Source organism: Myodes glareolus, chromosome 10 (assembly GCF_982192425.1).
Source record: "Myodes glareolus chromosome 10, mMyoGla1.1, whole genome shotgun sequence".
Classification (NCBI taxonomy): Eukaryota; Metazoa; Chordata; class Mammalia; order Rodentia; family Cricetidae; genus Myodes; species Myodes glareolus.
Genome location: NC_142035.1, coordinates 65,181,001 through 65,206,555, shown reverse-complemented (window position 1 = coordinate 65,206,555; position 25,555 = coordinate 65,181,001). Strand labels below are relative to the sequence as shown.

The window sequence follows — 25,555 nt, the reverse complement described above, 5'->3', positions numbered from 1 at the left end:
TCCGGTGATGATCTTCTGTACTAACACGCCATCTGCGTACCTTCTGCTGGCAGAACAAATCTAATGTGCTTGGATGTGAAAAATGTCTCGCATAGTGTTTTGGGGATGAGTCCCAGTTTCTCAAGTCTTTTCTTACTGGAAAAACCACCCAGACAACCCCTGCTCACCTTCATCACTCTTTGATAGGAGTAACATCACAACTATGGAAGTTTTCCTGGGGCGTCATTGCTAGTGGGCCCACTTCAATCCCTAATACAACACGCCCTTGTTTAAAGGAAAGCAGAGTGGATTAGAGGATAGTTTGATCTCAAAGCAACAGTTAGTGTCAGGAAAGTTGGGCTGCGTTATTAAGAGTCTTCGTGGCCTCTTGAATTCGGTTTCCTCAGGATACCTTGAATTGCCCAGGGCTCTGTTGCAAAACTGGTTAGGGCCAGAATAGGTCTCTATGGATTTTGCAGGGGATTTTGGCAGTGTACTAGCTGTTATGACTAAACATCTAAATCATTGTATTCTAGACTGAGAGCTCCCATGATTTAACAAAATGCTTTAAACAGCAAAGATAGCAGAGATTTAGTGTAAAATGAATCTACAGGAATATGAAATATCCGTTCCAAGTGGGTGGCCTCCTAGGTTTTTCCTCTCTTGGTTTTTGATTAGCAAGAATCAGTCTTGAGTTATTAAAACTTCTTATCGTGTATAGCACCTTTTTAAAAAATCCAGTTAGCTCATTATAATGTGGTGTAAACAATTGTTTTTGAGAATGGAAAGGAAGATCAAGCCCCCAGGGTCTCATGTGTGCAGGCAAGCTCTCTACCACTGAAATCATTCTACCCCCAGCTAGAAATCATTCTTTATATTGGATACATGTCTAGACAATTCATAAAAATGTGTAGAACGATTGCTTCATGGAGGGAATAGGAATTCACACCCATGTGTATTTGTAATATAAATAAAAGGGTTCTGTGGGTAAATAGCCACGTAAATTTAACATACGGAGTCTCGTTTTTCAGTTGTAACTTATTTTTCTGTCCGAGTCTGTAAAGATATGACAGTTTTGTGGTTTTTCTAGCCAAGACCTATAACGAGTAACAGTGAGATACAGTTTTAAAAGCTAGACAGGCGGCAGAGAGCAGATCTTTTCATTCAGATGAGTTTTGTGACATTAGACAGATCACTCCCTTTTAGGTGCACTCTGCCCTGCATCCAAACATTATCTTTGTTTGTGTTTTTTAACTATATTACATGACATTAATTCATGAAAACCAACACAGATCATGTGAAAAATGAAAGCCATTTTGTCAAGAGAGGAGGGACAGAGATCATAATAATTTGGCTTCTTGATTCCTTCTAATATTTAAAGATAGAATGTTTTTGTGATCATGTATCATTTCTGTGATGCACATTTTAACATCTTAACCACAGCCTATCTACTATTTTGCATTCTTTTGTTCCCTTATGGTTCTTCCCACAACATTTCTCATGGTGTTCTTTGTGAGCATGATTTGGGGTTTGTTAGTCTAGTACTGAGTGTATCAAATCTTGGGGAGTTACTCTGGGGATGCACATGTTGCTAAAGGGATAAACGGGATGCTCCATTCCTCAAACAAGTATCTCTGGAGCCCAAGAAATGTTGGACAAGCAAATGTTACAGATAAAAATAACATGTGTGGCACAAGTCATTATAGTAATGGACATTTGCTGAATGAACGTGCTAAGCAAGGTGCAATGACCAGACACGTTGCCAACATCTCTTAATTATTTTGACAACTGTCTAAAGTAGTTCTTATTGTTTTATAAAAGAACTAGACCGTAGCCAAGTTAAATAGCTTCTCTACAGTCAGAAGTTAGAAAGTCAAGGAACAGTTTGACATTTTGGCTCCGCCACTATCCACTAGAAATTGCCTTAAATGCAGGTTTAAATGATCTCTTAAATCCTTTAGCCATGTACTTAACACATCTTAACACTCAGTGAGTTCTCAGAATAATCAGTGCTGACACCACCAAACTGATTATCCTATATCAATTACATTAGACTGCTTCCTTAATAATTGCTCAGTCAGCAGACTGACCCTCCTCAGATGTCATTGGTGGAAACCGTTGGACGGAAGGGGATGTGGAGCAGGACACCATTCTATCACTGAAAAATCCAGTAAATATTTAATTTCCTATTGTTAACTTAATTCATATTTGAACCTTAGCATGGGGGTTGACTAGATAATTTCTTGTAGCTCCAAAGTTCTTAAATGTAAGATTCCATTTGATCTAGTTTATAATTAGACAAGTTAAGATATGATAAGAGACGGACCTGTGTGTAAGGCACTTATTGTGCAAGCGTGAGGACCTGAGTTCAAATCCCTGGGACTCATGGGAAAGCAGGCTTTGCACATCTGCAGTCCCAGCACTGCTGTAGCAAAAGCGGTTGTCAAAATAATTAAGAGACATTGGCTGACTTGTGGGCCAGATTATCTGGTATAGACGGCAGGGAGCAACAAAGACCCCATTTCCTGGTGGCAGGAACAGACCCACAGATAAGGTTGTCCTCTAAACAGACAGGCTATGACACACAAAATCCCACACATACTTAAAAAGACCTAATGAAGAGTCAAGTGATAACCCCAGTAATATGAATGGTTATCGAAGCAGCTATGAAAGACTGAAAAAAAAAAATCCAAATCGATTCTTTCTCCAGTTTGCTTGCGCGCTAACTGCTCAGTACCAAGGGCTGCGCAAGGGCTGCAGTGCGGCAGGATGGCATGGGATAGTAACCTTTGAAGAGGGCCTGGTTAACTCAGAGAGCACGGATGGGCAGCCTGTTCCCTCTGCTCACAATCCTGTCAGCTGCTTTGTAGTCAGTCATTATACAGACGAATGGAGTAGCGAACCACAGGTTGGTAGACACTGCCTTTGCCTCCTCAAGTGCTAAGCACGCGAGTAAAAAGTCGAAAGCAAAACACACAGACCAATAAAAATTCTACAGGCCATGCCTTGCAGAAAGACACGTTTAGTTGGCTCCACCCCGAGACAGGACAGAGCTGTTTGAGGCAAAGGGCATCTCCTGGTAGTAGTGTCCCGACAGCTTGCCTCTGAGTGGTTATCGAGAGCTTCATCGTGCCGAACCTCCTTAGTTTTGAAATTCCACACAAGTTTTTGAGAGGACTTATTGCATCTTGTTGGACCAAAAATCAAATTTCAGATTTTTGGTCCAACAAGATGTCAATCAATAGTCCTCTCAAAAAATGGTGTTTTCTCCCTGAAAGATGTGAGCATAGACTTCACTATCCCACAGAACTCTTCAAAATGTTCCAGAAAGTCTGATTCTTCCCCATAGAAATGGGGAGGCTAGGAGATGGGGCAGGCCGTACAAGGAAAAATGAATCCTGTAAATTATTCTCTAGGTAAGAAAGCATATCTTATAAATAGAAGTATTGAGAAGTAATTATAAAATACATGAGAAAGCTTTTTTTTTTTTACAACAGATATGTCACTTAATACATATCAGTAAAGGTATATGTTGGCCTGGTCCGTGGAGGCATAACACACAGAGATTCAAGAGCAGCCTGAGAACTCAACCACCTGCCTCCCATTAGTGTTAATTAGCCTCTCTCACCAGATCATTCTAAAATTTTACCCCCATGGTCTGTTTTAAAGCATCAAGAGGCAGGAAATTCGGAGTGAAAGCCGAAATTCCAACTCAGAACTTTCTTTCTGATATGTAGCCTCCCATGGAAAATGCATGGTCCAATGCAAGTCCTAGATACCACCTTAGCATATGAGAATTCGAGCGAAAACAGTGCCTCTTGGGAAACAGTAAGGACATTGAGTGATGTCCTATATTGTGAGTCAAAACCCTCTATGCCAGCTTAGATGTCCAACGACAGAATGGATAAAGGAACTGTGGCATATATACGCAGATTGACTGTTTTCAGTCAAAGAAAAGTGAAGTTATGATTAGCTCCTCTTATCTGTATTTCTTTGCTTTATGACTCCACAGCCCTCTTCAAAGGTGTCCGTTCCAATGCCTTTTCCTCATTCTTTTTGCCACAAGCCTTGATTTTCTAGTGTAAGGGAACGTGGACATCAAAGTGCATCCCTCTGGGAACCTTGACATCATGCCATCACCCAGTCCCCCACCACTTTACACAGAAGGTGCTGGTCACCTTTACACTGCCAGATGAAAGCTCTGTGGCAAACCAGAAATAGCCATGCTTCTAGCCTAACCACAACTAGGGAAACCAATAAGACAGGAAGACAAGAGAAGATATCATCTTTCATGGACAAACATACCGAGAGAGCCAGACATGGTGGTGCACTCCTTTGATTTAAGAACTTGGCAGGGGAGTGGGGGGTGGGGTGGGGGCAGACAGATCTGTGTAAGTTTGAGGTCAGTTTGGTCTACATATGGAGTTTAAGCCTGCCAAGGCTACATAGTCAGATCCTGCTTCTAAATAAGTAAGTAAATAAATAAATGCTTCTAAATAAATAATGAATAATTAAATAAATGTCAAGACCCTGCTTCTAAATAAATAAACAAACAAGCAAGCAAATAAAATTGTAAGAAGGGGGAGGGGAGTAAGTTACAGGAGCTCTGCCCCTTGGTGTTCCATGTAACCTAGTGTGGAAAGGCCCAGGCTTTCCAGTGTTGGCATGTTGCTTCCTGGCTTTCCAGAAGGTACTGCTTTTTCCCGGAAAAGCACATGAAGAGGTGACTTCCCAGGAAATGAAAAATGCCAGGCACATTCACATCCCAGGGATGCCCCATGAGCCAGCGCCTGCTCCCCTTGTTTCCCCTTTAACATCACCCAGCTCCTCCACCTGTCGTGTGCTGTAATAAAATCAGCTTCTTTACTGTGTGTCCTGTGGGTTTATGCCAACCACACCAGGTCCATAAACCATGGTATATTAAAGTGTAATAGACTGTGTAAGGAATGCCTGGAAGATCTTCCAACCTCTATCCCTTCCCCTCACTTCACATTTTACTGCTTCTCTATGAGTATTCATAAACATGACTTTATTGTGTTTAGAATAGAGTCCTCAATCTCTCTGCACAGTCTTCTTCGCCTACACCCACCATGTAAAAGCTTGAGATTAAAAGTTCCAAGACTTGGGTACATTTACATGCTGCCAGTCTTAATTTGGAAATTTCTGAATATCCAATCTTATTTATAGAACCTTCCCCTTTATCAAAATTAACCCTAGAAAAGATTTAGTATATTTTGAAAACTCATAGGCTAACGGTACTTGTACTTGTGAAAACAGTCCAAAATTTGAACTCCAAATGAAAGCAGCATGTATTGGGATAAAAATAGTATATTCTGGTGTAGGAGGAGAGAGCCACTTGTTGGTTTCTGGCCACTTAGCCCTGAATAATAACACAAAAACTGTATTAATTAGATCACGGCTTAGGCTATTAGCTCTAGCTTCTTATTGGCTAACTCTTACATATTAATTTAACTCATTTCTATTAATCTGTGTATGACCACGTGGCTGTGACTTACCAGCTAAAGTTCCAAGGTCTGTCTCTGGTGGGGCTACATGGCGTCTCTCTGACTCCGCCCTTCTTTTTCCCAGCATTCAGTTTAGTTTTCCCCACCTACCTAAGTTCTACCCTACCAGGCCAAGGCTGTTTCTTTATTAGCCAATAAATGTATTCACAGCATACAGAAGGGAATCTCACTTTGACATTCGGATACTACTTTACTCCTAATATTTTGTTGCAAATGAATGTGGGGGGAAGGGAGGCAGATTTGAATTGTGCTTCCAAGAAAGACCCTGCTGTCCTGAGGAAGAGACAGTTCCCAGAAACTCTGTTCTGTTAATGTGGATAACTCTGTTGTCTATGTATCCATCTTTTACATAACTGAAAACAACTGTGGTTGCCACTCTCAAGCAAAGTGGAGTAGGAAAAGCAGGCTGCCAACAGATCTCAGAAGTGCACTGTACACCATGCCATGGACATGGCTCTATTGGAGTTCACAGAAAGACCAGTTCTGCCCCATGGGAAGAGGCATAGGGAGCTTCATCAAGCAGGCAAAGTTTAAGCTTGATTTCTGAAGGGGGAAAAAAGTACTTTGGCAGTGGAGTTTGGGTGGGGGAAGAGAAGGGATAAAGAGATATTCAAAATAAGGAGCCACTTGCCTCCCAAATAAAGTCATTAGAGAAAACCCAGGTAACATTAAAGTCCAGTGTGACAGATGTATTGGTCAAGAGTTGAGAGTGAAGAGAGCCTGGTCATGAAGGCTTGCTGTGCAAGGCAGAAGTACTTTATCCTGTACTGGGGTCCTGTGTGTGTGCGTGCGTGTGTGTATGTGTGTGTGTGTGTGTGAGAGAGAGAGAGAGACAGAGACAGAGACAGAGACAGACAGACAGATGGAGAGATAGAGGCAGAGAGACCCTTAAGCAGAATGATGGCATAATTGTCTTTTAAGAAGGGAACTCTTGAAGTTAGAGGGAAACTTTTACGCTAAAACACTTCTATGTTAAAAAAAGAAAAGAGATTCACCTATCATCTTTGGTGTGGTATGTGGGAGATGGTCCAGTTAATCAAGCTAAATAGCACAGAATTAGATGGTTTTAGGTTGGAAAGTTTAGATTAATCTTAAGCACATCTTGCCTGACCTCTACCCTCTTGACTCCCGGGTATTTGTAGAACAGTAAATCACTTTCTCTCTTGAAGATTAAATGGGAACAAAATGGGACGTCAGAGCATAGGTGTAAAATGATGGGCATGCTCAGGACTCCACTGTTAAGGGGGAAGATTTTGGCATTTCCTGTAGAACAGACTAGATCTACCATTAAATAATGATGAGCAAAAATATATCCTAAAAGAAAAATACTTTTCTGAAATGTGAGAATAACCATACCCCATCCAAGAAGCTGTGAGATACATCTAAACAAATGGAGCATCTGGGGTAACTCTGCCTTACCAGAGACCAACACTGCCATCTCCCCAACAGCATCTGCCCACTTGTCTCTTTCTGTCTTATTTAGGTAATTTTTACAATATTTTGTATTTTTTCTTTGTTATTATTATCTATTATGGTTATCTGTGGCCAGAGATCTTTTTTTATTTTAGATTTATTTTTAGGTTTTTGTTTGGGGTGTGTGTGTGTGGTGTGTGGTCTCTGCCCACAGAGACCAGAAGAGAGCATCATATCCCCTCTATTTGGAGTTGCAGGCAGTTGAGAGCCACTGGACCTGGGTGCCGGGAACGGAACTCTGCAAGAGCAGGAAGGCTGAGCCATCGCTCCTGCCTCATGAGTGTTCTTTGGTGCTACCAATGCGATTGTTTTGGAGCACATAAACTCTGAGAGCCTACTCCACAAATGTGTGTTTCTGTCTCTTCCACCAACTGGCCATGTCCTCCTCTTCTTCTGTTCAGCTTCTCTGCTCCTGCAGACACAGTCAGGCCAGTCAATAGCCCTGCAGTGGCATCTCAGTGATCAAGGCAAAGGGAGAGTCCTCACTTCACCTCTGAACCTAGGAAGGATGCATTTGAATGAGGAAAGCGTGTCAAAGCACAAGATAGAAGTTAGATCTCTGGCACCGGATAATTAGCCAATCAGCCAACGCCAAGGAAGCACTCCAGAGGAAGCCGAAAGTGAACTTACAACAAATATTAGCGACCCAGACAGAAAATCAATGCCGTCAAATCTCCTAGTCTCTGGATGCTGAGGGAGGTGAGGTGGCTGTAGAGGAAGAGTTTAAGGCAAGGTTTATCTCTGACATAAACATAGAAACTAAACTAGCACATAAAGTTATCAAGGCCGCAGCATATCACCCAGTAGTTCTAGCTTAGGGTCATGGAGGAGAGTGGCTGTCTATAACGACAGACGACCTTATAGACGAAAAGGCTTCATTTCAGAAGATAGTGTCCTGGAGGCCCTCCATAGCTGCAGAGCAGAAGCCAGGCGTGGTTTCAGGGACAAACGCAGCTGGTGACTTCTTGCTATTTCTCTGTTCTGAACATCCTAAGACCCTTAAGGATACTAATTCTACCCTGTTTGTGCTCCATGAATGGAACATGAACGCTTAGCTGACAGCGCATCTGTTTTCAACATGGTTTACTGGATATTCTGAGCCCACTGTTGAGACTGCCCAGAAGGAAGGAGGGGGGAAAAGATCCCTCTCATCTGGTGGGCCAGGAGCTTTCTCTGAGACGGACAGTGAGACAATGAGATTACAGTTGTTTTCTGCACACAAACCTAACAGCTGTTCGGCAGCCTATGGTTCGAGGAGGATGTTCGACTTTTAAGTCTTATCTAATAAACTCATTTTCTAATGCTACACCTACCACACATAACGATTTCTTCTGGTGAGTAAAGGCAAGGCAGATTGGAAAACATTCTAGAAAAGACTTGCCATTCTGGATTTATTTTTAAAACACTTGCAATTCGTAGGAGGAGCTCAAAAATATCAGCACTAAGAGGAGTCTGAGGACGCTGATTCCTACCACTATGTTTGACTTTGAGAGGTTCCAGTCTTTGGGGGTAACAACTGAAAATGTAATGCAGACAGAAAAAAGAATTTTTACAATCTCAAGCAACAAATGCATTGCTGCTTATGGATAAATGAAGAAATTCATTTCACGATCTGCTGGTAAAGGTGTTTGGTCATTGTTGAAGTAAAATCAAAGCACCTGCCCAGGGGTTATACCACCTACAGTGGGCTGGGCCCTTCCAAATCAAACAGTCATCAAAAAGTTGCCCCACGGATATGCCCAATCCAATGGAGGCAATTCTTCCACTGAGGCCCCTCTTCCAAGGTGGCTCTAGCTCATGTCAGGCTGACAAAAGTGTATCAGCATAGCTATGCATGAACTGGGCACATTTGGAGACAACAATGCAAGATTGCCGTGTCCAAAGGTTAGGCACCCCTGGACACATAGCCCTGATAAGAAGTTTAGAAGACAGAACTGATGCTAAGTGAATGGTCTCCTTGTTGGAATTCTGATTCTTTTAAATTGCCTTTATTGTCCTAAAAACTGTGACTTTATTCCCTGATTTGGAAATTAATTATATCTAGCTTCCTGCAGGCTTTTAAAGAATGCCTTGAAAACAAGAGCCAGGAGCAAGGTGGGGGTGCGTATTTCTTCCCATATCTCCTGGTGCTAACTGGCAACCCCTCCAAACTTAGGCTCCTAAGAAACCTATCCACCCTACCCCCACTCATAATGCCACAATTTAAATTATGGGGGGGAAGAAAACTTAGAAACACTGAAATGCCACTTACTTATGTGACTTTGCCTACTAGAAGATTAAGTACATTCCATACATAGATCCAAGGACTTAAGTTAAAGTTGTAGGATGAGGAAAATTTTCACAAGGCTCATTATTATCAATATATTGTGCCCTATGTCTTGAACCTAGTACCAGCATATGGATATTCCAGCTTTGGCTGTCTAGACTAACTAATTCAGTAACTCACTCATAAAGGCTCCTTTTGTGGGCATCGCCTGTGCTCTGAATGTCTCCTGCTACCACTTACCAAAGATTGCTTATAGTGTACCCTGTCCTGTCAGATTTAGCTGCCTTTCTTCCCTAACTGAAGTGAAAGTTCTGCAGAGAGGCAGCTCTGCTTTCTAGTAGATTCCAAGCACCTAAAATAGGCTCTAGCCACATGAACTATAAGAACAAACTCACCTAGCTCACGATGCCAACAGCTACTTCAGGCTGGGTCACATAGGAAGCTATGACCAACAACAATATTATCTTGTCCTTCCTTCTCTGAAATGTAGAAGATGCAGTAATAAGACAAGCACCTCCCATCTCCTGAATTGAGCAGAGCTTTCATATCGACTTGTCATTCACTTACCCACACCAGGGCTTTACCTCCAATACTGAGAAATGAAAGAGGGATCGAATTTAAGGACACTAAGATTCTTACACTTGGCCCAAAATTGCTTTAATTGTTAACGATATTAGAATTTTAGTTTCTGAGTCCATGAATCCAGTCTTTAACCATTTTCTTTCTGAACAACATATTCGAGTTTGACTTAAATGGAGCATTTGGTAACGTAAGATGTGTCAGTGGCACCATCAGAAATGTCACTTGTAGTGAGATATGCTAGGCTGGTAGAGAATCCTCATCACAGTGCGTCTCTTTCTGTCTGTCCTGAGAAGCCCCTTCACATAGGAAAAATGAAAGCCTCTGGTCCTTATCACGTTCCTTCAGACCCTTTCTCCCAAACTCTCCGAGATTCTGTAGAGTTCACTGCCTCTCCCCAACACCTGCTTTGCCTTTTCAGGTCTTGTTTCTTTCCACATCACCCTATTCGGAGCGATATTGAAGGGCTTACCTGCTGCTTTATTCGGTTTGGATATACTGTTTCTTGTCCCTCAGTTCATGTGTAGTGACAGCTTGGCCATAGCTGCCTTGCCACATCATAGACATGGCCAACTGGAAACTCTCCAGTGCCAGAACAGCATAGGTGCTCCGGGAAGACCACTGAGGCTCCAAGGATTTTTCCTTCTGCTTAGCCGTGCATGTAGTTTAAAATCATTTTGGCATGAAAAAAAAAAAAGTCATTCGTTTGTTTCACATTCAAGGGAAACTCGGAACCTCAGAGATTCTGGTTATTTCTCAGCATCTGATTGGCAAAGAATCAAAGTAATACACAGAAATGTCTAGTGGGACTATTGGGGACATCGCATAGCAAGAGAGGGCCACAGTACCACTTAACCCTACTAAAGTGATGCACTTATCAAAGCCAGACCATTTCATATTGTTGCAATTTTATTACTTGAAATATAATGTGCATAGTGATGACATACCACATTATCCCACAATAGTAGCTTGCATTTATAATCTAAATATTCCATTGTTTGCTTAGGACAGCCAGTGTCTCTCCCTTTAATTACTTTGTGACCAATATATACACTGATGTATATAAACTCAACTCCACATTTAGACCTACAGCAGAAAGGAACAAAACTGGGAAGCTGCTATTCTCGTGGAGCTTGCATGATACTGTGGCATTGTAGGCAGATGTGGTATTAAAGGAACAGCGTTGTCTGTTGAGCAGACAGAGGCAATGGGTAGAGAAAGGAAGCAGAAAGGAAGAGACCATGAGGGAGGACTTAGGGATGAGAGGTGGCAATGGATGGTCTTCTCCTTGGTGAGACCAATCAGAGAAAGTGGCATTTGAGCTGAGACCTGAGCGCAGTGAGGGTGACAGCTGTAGAGAGTCTGGGTGGAGTACTCTGGGGAAGGAAACCCACAGAGGCAAAGAGTCTCAGATGCACACACACTCAGTGTGCTCAAACCACACCTAACTACGCAGAAACGAACATGGGAAAGAAAGAGTGGTGTCTCCAAGGAGCCAGGGCCTCCTAGGACATTATGAACACTTTAGAAGTTATGTCAAGTATGATACCGGGAGGGGTGCAGCTTGAACTGCCATTTCTAAAGGAGTGACAGAGAAAATGAGGATGAGATGTTAATAAATGCTGTCATGTCGTGGAGGGAGCATGCGTTGTGTGCTAAGCCCTGTGTCTGCATTATCTCCTTTAACCTTGACAGTAATTACTGTGGTTGTCCCTGGAGGACAGATGAGGTAATGATTAGGCATTTGGTCACGAATAATCTCTCCATAGTCACACACAAAGATAGGAAGTGGCAGACCCAAGTTTTATACAATGCTGATATTGTAAATCCTTTAATAGCTGTCATGGAGTACTCAATAGAGATCGTTCGTTATGATTGACTTTTTGTTCCTTCATTTAAAGTCATCTCAGGTCTCCCATGGATGATATGATTACACTGTGGTCTACTTATTTTCTGGGCAGTTTAAAAGTATGAGTGTTACTTTCATACATAATGATATTATCTTCAAAATGGAAAATTTTGTAAAGTACTCAGAATGAAGTCGTATTAAATAACTCCAGAGCACAGTCTCTTCATCTGTAAATTCAGAAATCATATCTTGGTGCCGTCAACTTCCATAGTGACCTTATGTATTTCCTTGCCAATGCATTTACAAAATGTTGATCTGAGCCCAACATCCATAGGTTTTCCCCAGACTGACAATGAACTTGTCAACGGGAGGAAGACTGCACAAGGATCCTTGTGCTTGCCCTTGAATCCCAGCAGAGCTGCTGCACACATTATCGTATCATGTTTGGGGATGAGAGAGAACAGCATGGGCATATGGTAAGGGTCATAGGGAGGCCAACTATAGCTCCAGGAACCACATCTATCAGAACGTTTCCAACTGGTGTATTTTTCCAGGTATAATTATTATCATTTCCTCTCACCCTTAAGGGTGTTCCAGACAAAATAGAGGCATTTGACTGTGGCTAGCTCTAGCCATGCTCAAAAAGGCGATGTCTCTGAGTATGATCTCCAGGCGTGTGACTCGAATGCACTCTTGAGTTCCTGTAATAAAAAATGGGTGTGATCACAGCTATATGATTATACAAGGGATAGATATTATGTAAGAAAATAGTTTAACTGTGATTGTTTCTCTTCCACAGCCAAAAAAGAGCATAAAATGGAAGAAAGCCACTTGGAGAATGCGCAGAAAAGGTAAGTGGCTCTGATGTGGACTCAGTTCTTTCTCACTAGACATCCTTTACTTTTATTTTTGTAAGGAATATTCCCAATGCTGCGCAGCCATCTTCTCTAGACTTCCATCTAAAACTCTGCGACCATGAAGCACTAACTCCTCATCCTATTCCTTCCTTCCCAAGGCCTGGGCAGCATTGCTCTGCTTCCTCCCTCCTTGTAGAGTCTTGTGCCATTGGACCATTTATGACTAACTGATCTCACCTACTTTGTGTTGAACAGTCAGCCCTTTGATCCTGTCTGTTGAGACCTCTATGAACAGTAAGCTGGAAGTGATACCCCTCCTATCACATAGGTCATAATCCTGCTTCATCTGCTTGCCCCTCCTTCCTGCTCTGGTCCTCATTGAAGTTAGGAAGAGAGTTGACTTTCTTTCTACATCATAACTAGATTAGACCACTTCAATAAATAGCTTGGAGATTGACTTCAGTTTCTTTCTCAGGTAGGAGAGGGTTTTATAGACAAGGGATGGGTAGAAAATGGTATTACCTTCTGTGCACAAAAACTCCCTCAGAAGTCAGAAAAGACCCTAGGGTTCTTCGAGCCTAGCCCCCCTTTCTGACTCCTGCTTCTCTAAGTAGACCCCAGAGGGCAGCCATCACATCACCTAGTGAAACCCAGAATCCATCTGTTCCAGTCCCCGGGGGAGGGTTCTCTTTGTTAGTTCACCAGTCGTCCCTCGGTGGTACCTCCCTTCTAGAAGGGAGGATATGGAGTCCTTCAGGAGAGAGGACTAGCATACATTTGACAGTTAAATATTCTGAAAGTTCTAGATAATTAAATAAGGTAGTAGGGGAAGGAAGTAGCATATACGGAAATAAAAATAACGTTACAAAATAGATGAGAAGAAATTCGTAGTTGTGAATGTAAGCATGCATAAACTAGGAATGAGTCCTTTTCCTTAACTCTAGCCACAGTTCTGAAAACCCAGAGACAGGTGCCAGCATTTAGTCCTGCTTCCTGCTGTAATCTGCCAACAAAATTCAGATGCCGATGAAAGCAAAATGAAGGGCAGTCTTGTAGTTTTCTAAGTGTAGACATGTTCTTGACTCATGAGCATCATCCTATCATGATAATTGCTGAAAACTAAGACAATTACACGGTTGTGCTTTTAGATTTTTGGCTCTCCTCGATTGGACTGATCCCTACATTACGCTTTCTTTCCTTGTTGTGTAAAATTAGTGTCAGAGACCTTCAGAGAGAAGGCTATCAACAAGGGCAGGCTGGTAGCAGGCCAGGCAGCAGTTCGGCTTCCGGGGTGCACGTCAAGTTTCTAATCCCTTTTCAAGACTTTTGCTGAAGGGCAAGGGGCCCACCTTCGAGAGGCCTGGGCTGCTGTGTATTAGGCATGCTGAGAGGAGTCATAACTTCTGGCTGTCAGCATTTTCCGTGACTTTGCGGCGAAGGTAGTGTAGCTTTCATGTCATCCTTGAAATATGTTAGATCTCATCTTTAATGTAGAAACCACGGTTGTTTGCTTGCACTCTTTAAGGAGGCTGTGGTCAGTGTTGCAATATTCGTGTGAGCCTTAGTAAATTCTTAGGCTTTATTCTCAAGAGAAACAATTTACTCTGAGGCCAAGGGATATTTGCTTTTCCTAAGCAGTTTCTGAAGGCACGCATGAGAAAACAGCAAGGGGATGTGTTCCACTCTGGCATCGCCACACTAAGTGTAGAGCAGTTTCCATAGCTCTGGGTTCTTTGATAGAATCATCATCTGTACTTAAGAAAGAAAAAAAAAGGTTTGACCAGATTAAAAGGATGTGGACTAGACAAGGAAGTGTAATAGGAGAGAATCAGGGACAGGCATAAAGTGAGATGAAATGCGTTGATATAAAACAAAACATATGATTGGAAATTTTCTTTTTCTTTCTTTTTCAAGTGCAATGCTATTTGGCAGTTGTGTGGTGAGAATTGGACATTTCAAAAAGCACGGCATCCTTTGTCAGATGTCTGTTGGAGAAAATTGCCCCGGCAATTAAATATCAATGATTTTCTTGCTTAAATTTCAAGTTTTTGGTACAGTGTTCTGTGAACCAAAACTGAATTTTCGTTTCGACCATTTTGACTGGGAAGGACATTAGTCTGGACTTTCTCAGACAGTAGAGGGTTCAGAGTGTAGCTCTGAACTTTTTCTTAAGTAGAAGGGGAGCGCTGCAGTCCAATGAGGTGTCCCCTTGGGGCGACAGTGCTTGTCAGCATCACAGGGCTTTCATCAAAGCATGCCCAGGACTCCACATGGTTCTTCTGAGCAGAGTCACTTGCTGTCTACTTTCCCCAGAACACGTAGGGAAAACGTGCTGAAATGCAGCAACCCCTCTGGCAGAGGAGAGCAGGGCATCCCACTCTCCTCATCCCACACACACACCACCACCGCACACACGCATGCATGCATGCAGAGAGAGGCTGTGGGGACAGAGTTGGAAAGAGAGAACCTGCCCCCAGCCCACTAGCATGTTTGGAGTAGACGTCAGAAGCACTGTCACTTCTGACTCTGCACTTGGGGACTCAGATAATGTGGAGGTGTTGTAGCGATGGCAGAATCGTGGCAGGTGGTCATGCGTGTCCATCACCGCATCCTGCTGTGGAACAGGAAGCTAATGAGTTCCTCTGAATACAAGGTGAACTGTTTCCTCTCCTGTGTCAGTGTATGTACATATCTGTGTCTAGACAGAAAGTGGATATAAGGAAAGAGGAAAAATGATGGCACACCCTCCTGGGGTGACACCTGGGTCTGAAGAACAAAGAAGAGGAAGTGACTGTCTTGTTTGGTAGTTGACTGCATCAGGGCCCATGAGCAACCAAAGGTGAGGGCAAGACTCGCATCTCAAAGGGAGTTGGGAACCTAAATAGAGACCCAGCTCTGCCAGTGGATGAGGTCATTCAGTCTTCCCAGACCTCCGTTGTCTCTCTGAAGGATGAGACTATCGGAAATGTTAACCTGCTCAGCCTCTCTAGTTCTAAACCCAATAGCTCAGTAGGAAATCCACAGCCTGCCTCTACTGGTTGTATAATTCTCTACATACCCTCATATTCCAATGTAAATTCCATGTTGAATGAAGTAAAGGTAAGTGATGTACGGCACCCATCTGGTTTTATCAGTATTTTGACAGCTGTAGATATAGGTGTTATGTCTGGGGCAAGAGTCGACTTCGCTACTTTCTTTGATTACCAGTTTTGCTGCAAAATATGTGTGTTTGGAATTATCGGAGAGTCCCTTCAGAGATTACTGCCATCGTTGCCTTTCTCCACTTACACACTTCTAGCTTTTTAATAACTAGGGGCCAAATTCCCTGGCCAGTAGTTTTAATTTGCATTAAAAACAGATTTGTTATTTACAGAAGCACATAGAATTTATGAGGATTAGAGCAGCAGCTCCAACTTGGATCTCACCTAATCGTAGCCATGGAATCAATTAACAGTTCATCTGTGAAATGTGATAAAATCTTATGAGATACATATTGCCCAATAACGGAGAAGGAGATGAAAGTATGCTCCGTAATAGTCGCAGGGCTTCGGGGTTTTATAGTCGCCACCGAATAGAGTCCCATTAGAAACTCAGTACTCAGGATGGCCACAAAAAAAAAAAAAAAAAAAAAAAAAAAAAAAAAAAACCACCATGCCCGAACAGATGATAGAGCATTGAGTAATAAACCTGGCTGGCCAGTCCTGCTTTGATTAGTTTCCAACACCCTTGAAAGGGTGCTGTTTAAGAGTTCTCGCTCTTGGCAAATGAGCCTGTGAAGCTTGGGGTGGGTGAGGGCAAGGGGTGGGGGGGGGAGACTGAGTTGAGAGCTATAAATTGCTGCAAAGCTAGGGCCTCCATGGAGGGCTGCTTGGGAGGCCCAGTTAGGCTAGTGGGCAGGGTGCCTTCACGGGGCAGGGCACAGCATTATCTAAGAGTCTACCTTAGAAAAACCAGAACACCTTTCTAGCCTGACTGGAGACTTTTTTTAAAAAAATCTAACCCTTGCTAGACTCACAATTATGTCTCGTTTTGTATGTTGACGGTTTATATTCTTGTATCATGGTCAGGGTTTAAAATGAAGCCCTTTGAAAGGCCATATCTTAATTCTACCCTTGAGAAAATGAGAGTGAGAGGCCAAGAGATGGAGCCAAGACCCAGAGCATGCCAGAGGACAGAGAGGACAGAAGCGTCCCAGTTTTCCAGGTTTCCAATTAGCCATCTTACTGACTGTTACGGGAGAAGTCAATATGTCCTAGTCTGACATGTAGTCATTAAGCAGAGTGAAGAGCAGAAAATTGACGTGAACTTCAGATGAGGAACAGACTTAAGTTATGTAACCCCCGGAACTGTGCTGGTCCTCAGGTCACACAGATAAGACGTACTTAGTAGTTTTCCCAGTCATGGTGACTACGGGCAGATCTACATAGGCTTCCTGGGGCTTGGGGTACTCTTCTCCTGTCTTCGGGAATGATCATGTGGGAAACTTCCCAGTGTCCCTTCTCATCAGCGTGATGGGTTTTGGCGTTGACAGTTCCTGACCCCCTCCATGTTCTCCCCTACCTTCTGCAGTTTTGAAGCAACAGTGGACTATTTTGGAATGAAGCCAAAGACTGGAGAGAAGGAGATCACCCCCAGCTATGTGTTTATGGTGTGGTTTGAGTTCTGCAGCGACTTCAAGACCATTTGGAAACGCGAGAGTAAGAACATATCGAAAGAAAGGTAAGGTCGGGTGAGGTGTGAATGCCCCCTGAGTAGTCCACCTTTCCAAGCCTTCTAAAGCATGCCTGTTTCGCATGTGTCAGTGTTCTTTCTTTTGCATCAAGTCAACATCCAAGAAGGATTCTTGCCTCGGGGTTCCCAGAGAAATCCAGGGAAAGCTTGCTGCCCCCACTGGGCAAGATACACTCACATGATCTGATAAGCTCCATTCTCTTAACCCCTTCCAATTACTAGCGAGTAAATGAAAGGCAAGTTGTGCTAATGTGCAACAGATTGCTTCTCTGTGTATTTTCACGTTGGCCCAAACTAAATGAGGCAGCTTTGCTGTGGCAGACAGTACAGACAAATAAAAGTGAATGCTTTTCCCGTTAATATACTGCATTTGCATCAAAGGGAAATCTCCCCAGCTCAGGCCACACTTCACACAGTGTTGAAGCCCCACGCTGGATTTACAGCGTCACTTCTGACTCCCCGTATCCTGCTGAGGACATCAAACTGTGTGCCGCTAGGCCTCCTTGCAGTCTCTTGATTTTATTAGTTGGGAGTAAAAGAGAAAAAAAATCAGCTCTGAACATAGGAACTGTGTGTGTTTGCTGGGGGGTGGGAGAGAGAGAGAGAGAGAGAGAGAGAGAGAGAGAGAGAGAGAGAGAGACTTTAGCACTGTTTATCAGAAAGGTCCATACCTATAATCCCAGTCTGTGAGGCCAACGCAAGAGGATTGCGAGTTCTGAGGGCAACCTGGGTTGCTATTGCAAAGCCATCTGAGAAAGAAATGCTCAGTGTGTAAAAGCTGAAGACTCACGGTGAAGATAAAGCGAGGCAGAGACGGACCCACAACACAGCAGGGTCGCATGGTTGACACATAACTACCCTTCACCATGAATGTGGAGGACTCTGGATGGCTCTAACACAAAGACACAGTCGTTTCCAGGGATGCCCCGGAGAGGTACTCCAACTAGATCATCATGCCACGTAGACACTGAGTTTACAAGTCTTAAATATGAACAACTAGGTATCAGGAATTTAAAAACTTAAGAATTGATTTTGAGAAAGTAGCTTATTGGTCATATTATGAAAAGGAAATCCTGAAAAATGTCCCCAAATCTGCATTCTCACCCCAGGTATCATAACCTAAATTAACTTCCAGGGAACAGTCTTGCTGAGACTAGAAGAGTGCAGTTCCTCTTCCTGATCTGATATGACTTCTGCTTCATTGCCGGGTCACTGCATCTCCACAGCCTCACTGGGCTGCCGAGCTCCTGGCAGGGAGTTCCGAACACGCAGCCTTTACTTAGGAATTTTCTACTCGGATTTTCAGTGTACTTCTTAATGAATTATCTCCGAAGCCTTAAAATGGTCCAAAAGCAAACAAACAAAAACCCAGAAAGGGTTTTGTTTTAACAAATCCATAGAAATCTTGAACTGCATGCTGAATTAAAGCACACCCTGCCCCCACACTCACAGAAACCAGACCAGACTATCTGTGGTTCTGCTGTGGTGGTGTCCGATCATCCTTCTGAGTGACTTTTTCTCTGGTTCCCAGCATGGGCATTGGCAGCATTGTTTCCTGGGTACAGCTGGGGAATTGCTTGCTTCACACTCTGTAAACCAGCACCTTCCCAGGGTCATGACTTCCCAAGAGGCCCCCCTGATCTTTTAGCAGTTTCCGGGGTCTCCATTGCAGCCATGCTCCGAAGAGATGGATCACCAGCAAAGTGTCAGCCTAAAGCATCTCTGAACTTTAAGGATGGTTCAGGAAAGATTTTTGGAAGCTTAGAAAACTCTACCATTAAAGCCATTTTAGCCTGTCCATTCAGGGAATTAAATTGATTATTCAGGATTTTCTTATGAAGGCTCTTTAAAACAATTTTTTTCTTTATGATAAGGAGTTTAGCTTTAAAGCTTTTAAATGACATATTCATTAGTATAAAATAAGCTGATTAACTTGACTTGTTATAATGAAATTAGAAGTAATTTGATTGCTTTGTTGACACTTACTTATTTAATGATATTTGATAGTATATTTTTGATTACAGTTTTTCCAGAAATAAATTAAATCTCTGTAACACTAAATGCCATGAGGCAATATAACATCACTCACAAGAATTGTTCAAAGGCACTCTTAAAACACAAACTCCATAGCCAAATGAAAGCTTGATATCAAATAACTATTGGGGGAAGAATTGTGGTTTGGGAATCCCATCACAAGAAATTGAGATCACTTGATTTTTAAATGTGTTTGAAGGCCAACAGAAACCCAAGAAGTTACTGGAAAAGATTAATCAATAATAGTATTTTCAAAGAGAAAGACCCAAAGGTAAATGCTGTTTAGACCCTGCTTCCACATGAAATGACTGTGACTACTTTAAGTCACCGGAGGTTAATTTTAGGTAACAGAATATTTACTTATTTTTCTGCTTAGTGTGGTTTTCATGAATATGCATGAGGCTAATGCAACATTGAGACCCACGTGCCTTCATAGAAGCTAGCAACTCCCCCTCTTAAAGCTAGAGCACTCTCTAAATGTTGTATTAAAACGCCCAATGTTGCTATGTCATCATTAAACTAGTAAACCCCGTGGTTAAGAGTGGAGAGGGAGGATTCCCTGTGGACATGGTTTATCCTCATATTAACTGTGTCATTAGAAAAGCAATTTACTAGATGGTAATATATCAATAGCTTTAATTTTTCTTTGACATTTAAGCCAGTGTTTGGCAAAAGAGCACGTTTCCATGTCTAAGCACAAATCCAGAAGGTTCTTACTCTATCTTTGTGTGGCCCCCAATGATGATGCTTTTCCTACAGTGAAGGATACTGATTCCTTCTGCTGTTCCTTCAAACAACAGACAGTGCTCAGTAGTACAAAAGGGACCTCTAGATAGAGGTTGGCTCTCAAAATCTTTGCCCTTCACTTTGCCATTAATTCACAGAGATTCGCCTGCCTCTGCCTCCCCAGTACTGGGATTAAAGGCGTGTGCCACCACCACCTGGCTGAATCTGCATCTCTTAACATCTGAACACTTCCTGGATTCTTGGTACACACCTTTTTCCATCCCATAAAATCCAAATATTATCCAATCACACACGTAACAACCGCAAGAACCTAACATTTGACTGCTACTTCTATAACCCGTTCTTCACTCATTTTCTGTATATTTTGCTTGTTTAATTTTCTGTCCCATGGATCCTTGCTTCTAAAACATTTCACCAGCTAGGATATCTTCAGACATTTCCCATGTATGCACACAAGCCACACAGTGAGCTATGAATTAGGAAAAGGTGAAGATGGCCCAGGGGGGCCAGGACTTCAGGAATTTGAAGTCCCTGCAAATGCTTCACCCTAAGCCAAGGCAAACTGTAAAAGTGCCACTTAAAAAACCCACGACGGGCCAGGGAGGAGTGAACGTGAAGTTTTATAAACTTTATGGGCAATGCAAGTAAGAAATTTCATTCTGTGCACAGCTATAATTGGCACGGTGGGAGAACAGGGAGTTACTTATTTTGCTTTCTTAGTTCCAGCTGAAGACCAAGAGGATTTTGTTTTGCATATATACCTAGCTGTTAGGGTTAACTATGCAGCTGCCACAGCTCTGACAGCAGATAGACCCAGGCTGGGTTAGGGGATCTCAAAGGCTGTTCTCGGAGCTCTCTATTGGTTATGTTGCTATAGGACCAAGACTTAACAACCTCATCCCTCCACTTACTTAAGTCCACTGATTATTGTACAGTGCTGCAAAAATCTGTATTTCGAATTTCCCTGCAAAGGCTCAGTTAACCTATTTATTTATTTATTTATTTATTTATTTTTTCTCCTTCCTGACATACATACATAACCATTCCAGTGACTTGTATGAAGTCAACTTTCTTCTCCCTAGCTGTCTACTACATAGGGTTGTGTTTACCTGGCCACTAAAATGCTTCAGGATTTGAAGGAATCCCTTTAAAATGCAAATAATCAACCCTTAGTTATTGGACAACGCTTTAAATTTCCCTGTCATAGTTGAAAGCAGTTATGTAAGCCCACGAACAGTTAAGAGCCTTCCTGGACCTAATTAAAGCACAGGGTTGTCATAAACGCAGGAAGGAAAATCTCCTTACCTTACCTGCAATAAACTTAAATCTACTGCAAAATTAAAACTATGTCCTTCAGGTTCAAAAGATGGCTCATCCATTAAAGGCTAAGGCTCACATCTGAAAGGCTGGTTTTGCCATGAGTAAGGGCTAGACTAAAATCATGATGAGGGTGATAAGACTGTGGATTTCTGAGAGAGAGGGAGAGAGAGAGAGAGAGAGAGCAAGTGTTGGTGTGTGTGTGTGTGTGTGTGTGTGTGTGTGTGTACATGACTGTGTGTACGGTGCCCATGGAGCCAGAAGAGAGCACTGGATCCCCTGGAACTGGAGTTACAGGGGTTTACGAACCTCCCATGTGGAAGGTGGGAACTGAACTTGTGACTCCAGAAAAGCAGCAAGTGCTCTTACCTGCTGAGCCATCATTGATTTTTTTTTTTTTTAAGAACATCTTCTGGCCTTTTTTTGCCTAGGTACCATTAGATCATTTCTTCTACTTTCCAGCTTTGAGAGTTCACTATTCATTTCTTTCCCAGTGTCCCCTTCTACATCTCAGTAAGGATAAAGTTCTCTCTCCCATAACAAAAACCAAAATAACTGTTCCTTAAAGAAAACAATGTATTTTTCCCCTTGCACAACAACGTGGATGTAAAGAGCTTCACAGCTGGGGGCCTAGTTTCCTTCCTTTTGTAGCTGTCATTCTTAAGAGGTGGTCCTTATCCCCAAAACTGACCATGACTTATATCGTGCCCACCTTCACCACTTTCATTACTGCCCATAGGTAGGGGAGGATGTGCCTTGTAATGTCTGTTGTATGAGATGGACGGTGTATATATCTGTTTTATTCTTAGCCCGTTAGGTAGAACTGAATCTCGTGGACAAATACAAGGCAGACCAAGAAATGCAGGGAGCCTTGTACCCAGCTAAAGCCCCGTGTGTTCTGTTACTAGAGGAGTCGGGAAAAATTGTATGATGATGCAATTGGCAGACTTGGTCACATTTCCCACTCGTGGAATCCATGATTAACTTCACCATTGCTGCTTTTTGACAATAGCACTTTCTCTCTCTCTCTCTCTCTCTCTCTCTCTCTCTCTCTCTCTCTCTCTCTCTTCCTCCTCCTCCTCCTTCTCTCCCCCATCTGTGTGTGTGTGTGTGTGTGTATGTGTGTCTATTGGTCTCTCACACACATGTATGCTCACATACTGACATGCACACAGACACACACATACACACACACAGAGACACGCACACACACAGAGAGACCTCTCTGCTCCCACGGTACACTGGGTTTCTTTTTCCTCCTATCCTTAAGCATGAAGCCTTCACAAGTCTCAGTTGTCTCTGCCCCGCCCCCTTTGCGCATCCTCCCTCTGTGCTAGCCCCAGCTACATACAGTTTTGCCCTCCACCCCAGCCGTGTCCTCCTGGGTCTTCCTGCAGAACAGACATGTTTTCTAAGACTGAGGCCTGAATCTCCCTCTGCAGTCATGAGGCTGTCCCACCTTCCTCTGCAAGTCAGTCTGTCCCTTCTCAGCTGAGGCCCAGCCCCTCAGAGCTTCCTCAGTCTCCAGTCACAGCAGCGTCCTTGTCTTGACAACCAGGAATGGGCTGGAAACCTGGTTGATCGTCACTCTTCCAAGACAGCTTCTCTGTCTGATCCCTTCTGGCTTTGCCTCCTCGGTGGCTACTGGTCTTCACGTCAAATCCACAAAAGCTTGTCCCCAAATCAGAAACCCACCATCCCACTCCCAACTGGTCTCCTGCCACAGGGTTGCTCTCTTCTCCCTGGCATCCTTAGCATTCCATTCAGTTAGCTTTCACCATAGTCTGTTTCCCATTGCTGCTGAAATAATGGGAGGTTAACCGTAGCTGGTGCATTGACTTTGTGGGTCCTCACAACCCTACAAAAAAAAGGGGGTTGGTTTTGCTTTGTTATTAAAGAAACACGGGGTAGTAAATGAACCACCAACACCACAGTTTCTCTAATAACCAGTAGAGTGAGGAATAAAACCCTAGAACCTGACAGCCCCTTTTTCCACAGCCTCCCCCCTCTGCACCTACTCTAATGACCCTTAACATTTTCTCACACTTCTTAGGTTTTCTGGCCTTGGTACTCTGTGTTGTTCTCAGCTGTTTGCTACTGACCAAAGCACAGTCATCTTTCAAAACCAGCTCTTTTAGAACTTCTCTGTGATTGTCCTAACTAGGTAGAATTGTATTTTCCTCTGGTCTGTAATGGTGTGTCCTTCTTACTCTATTAGTCAGAGTTCTCCAGCGAAGCACAACTGATAGGGTTCATGCTTGCATACATACATACATATATACATACATACATACATACATACATACATACATACATACAAATGGGATTATTAGAGTATCTTACGGCCCTACTATTACCACAATGACTGTCTCTCCATGGGAAGTCCCAATGTCCAGTAGTTGTTCAGTCCATGAGGCTGGGTGTCTCATGTGGTCCTCACTGAAATTTCAAAGAATTCGGCTCTAATACCATTGCAAGAGTGAACTTGCTGATGAATGAGAAGGCAAAGAGCAAGAGCTTCCTTCTTCCTTTTCTTTTATATTGGCTGCCACGAGAAGGTGTGACCCAGACCGAAGGTCTGGATTTAGGGTGGGTCTTCCTACCTCAGATATTTTGATCAAAAAAAGTTCCTCACCGGTGTCCACAGCAGCTTAGGTTTTAGTTAATTTCTTTCAAGCTGATGAACAAGAAGAGTCTTTACTGCATCCTTTAGCATTTAATCCATAGTAACTTAATATTTACCAGTTTGTGTCCCCCCCCCAACTTCCAAGACATAATCCTGTTCTCTATTGTGCCTTTGGTGGCAATTTCCTAGCACTGAGCCCAATATATGTTTATCTGCATGGGAAGGGCCTTATAGTACAGTCAAATGTCATTAAGTGGGTATTAGGATTCCTTGTGATTGTGGAGGAAAAAATGATCTCAGGAAAATGTGAAATAGAGGGCTTTGGGAATATCACTAGTCTCCCCAAAAGACCTCCTTCAGTAGGGTCAAAAGGAAAACAATCCAGTTGGGGATCAGTGGCTTGCTGACTAGGGAGACCATTGGCATCACCAAAAAGCACTGTGGAAATATGAGCCTATTTACTGAGTCAGGATCCAATGGAATAGGGCCTAGAAGCCTGTGGTCCTAGGACCCAGCCCAAAATGTGTCCTGTGCTTGACTAAGACTTGATAAATGCCTTGACTCTGCTGCCCTTAAATATGAGATGTAAACATTTGGGTAACAGCTCCCCAGTGATTGTTACTTAGCCAAGTTTAGAAATGACTAGATGTAGGTCATTCTGAAGGTCTCTTCAAACCCTAAGTTCCTGAAATTTGGGGTAAGAAACTGCATGTTGACAGGATGGGTGAATTCTGTTACTTCGAAAAGGTGGGGGTAAGGACATCTAAAGGGGTCACATTGCAAATCGTGGGCTTGGAAGACTCAGCACATAGGTTCGAAGAATTATGCAGTATGACCCCTGGGATCAAGATATACTATCTTTTCCGTTTGGTTAATCATGTCCATTTTCTCATGTATTTTCATATCCTCATGTAAGCTTGTTGCACATAAACACATACTATAAAAATATCTATTATGGCAGTGACTTAAACACATGCTTTCAAAAATAACCATTATGTCTCAGGTGATGATATCCGAGTCATGAGACTATTCTTGAAGAATTTATTGTAGTGATTTCAGACTGTTCCCGTCATGAACTTTTCTCCAGCCTCTGTTTACTGTCTTCTCTGCAAAGTGCTGGGGGCTTCACTGTGCCATCAACTTGAGCCCTTTGTGATTTATTTGTCATTCATTTGGTACTAAGCATTCTATTTCTTTAATAAATTGTATGCCCAATAACATTAATGCAAAGTCTATATATAATTTTTATATTCTTCATAGTACCTATTTCCTTATATACAGCAAGTACTCAGTTAATGCTGAGCACATACACAGTCACTGTGTTTTATTTGGTCCTGTCAAAGTGATTCTAAGATTTTATGTCTATGGCTGGTAAGTGAGACATCTTAGTTATTTTGATACTGGTGGTAGAATACCTCAGATAAATCCCATATAGGTCATTTTTGCCCAACAGTATACAATCTTAATAAATGTGTAAACAGAACAGACAGGATGAGAAAGACAAAGAACAACTGTTGGGGTAAAAGAATTCTCAACTCTCTTCTTGACTGCATTGCTTTCAGTTTGTTTTGA

General features: G+C 42.7%; 1 protein-coding gene across 3 annotated transcripts in view; it reads left to right on the top strand.

The window, feature by feature from the left end:
- Positions 1 to 25,555, top strand: part of Fmn1 (formin 1) — a 366,255-nt gene that overhangs the window by 325,450 nt on the left and 15,250 nt on the right. For all 3 annotated transcript variants that reach the window (XM_085696503.2, XM_085696502.2, XM_048459738.3), the window contains 2 exons: positions 12,471 to 12,522; positions 17,098 to 17,247. In XM_085696503.2, coding sequence (XP_085552629.2) covers positions 12,471 to 12,522; positions 17,098 to 17,247 — 202 coding nt within the window. The remainder of the gene's footprint in view (positions 1 to 12,470; positions 12,523 to 17,097; positions 17,248 to 25,555) is intronic.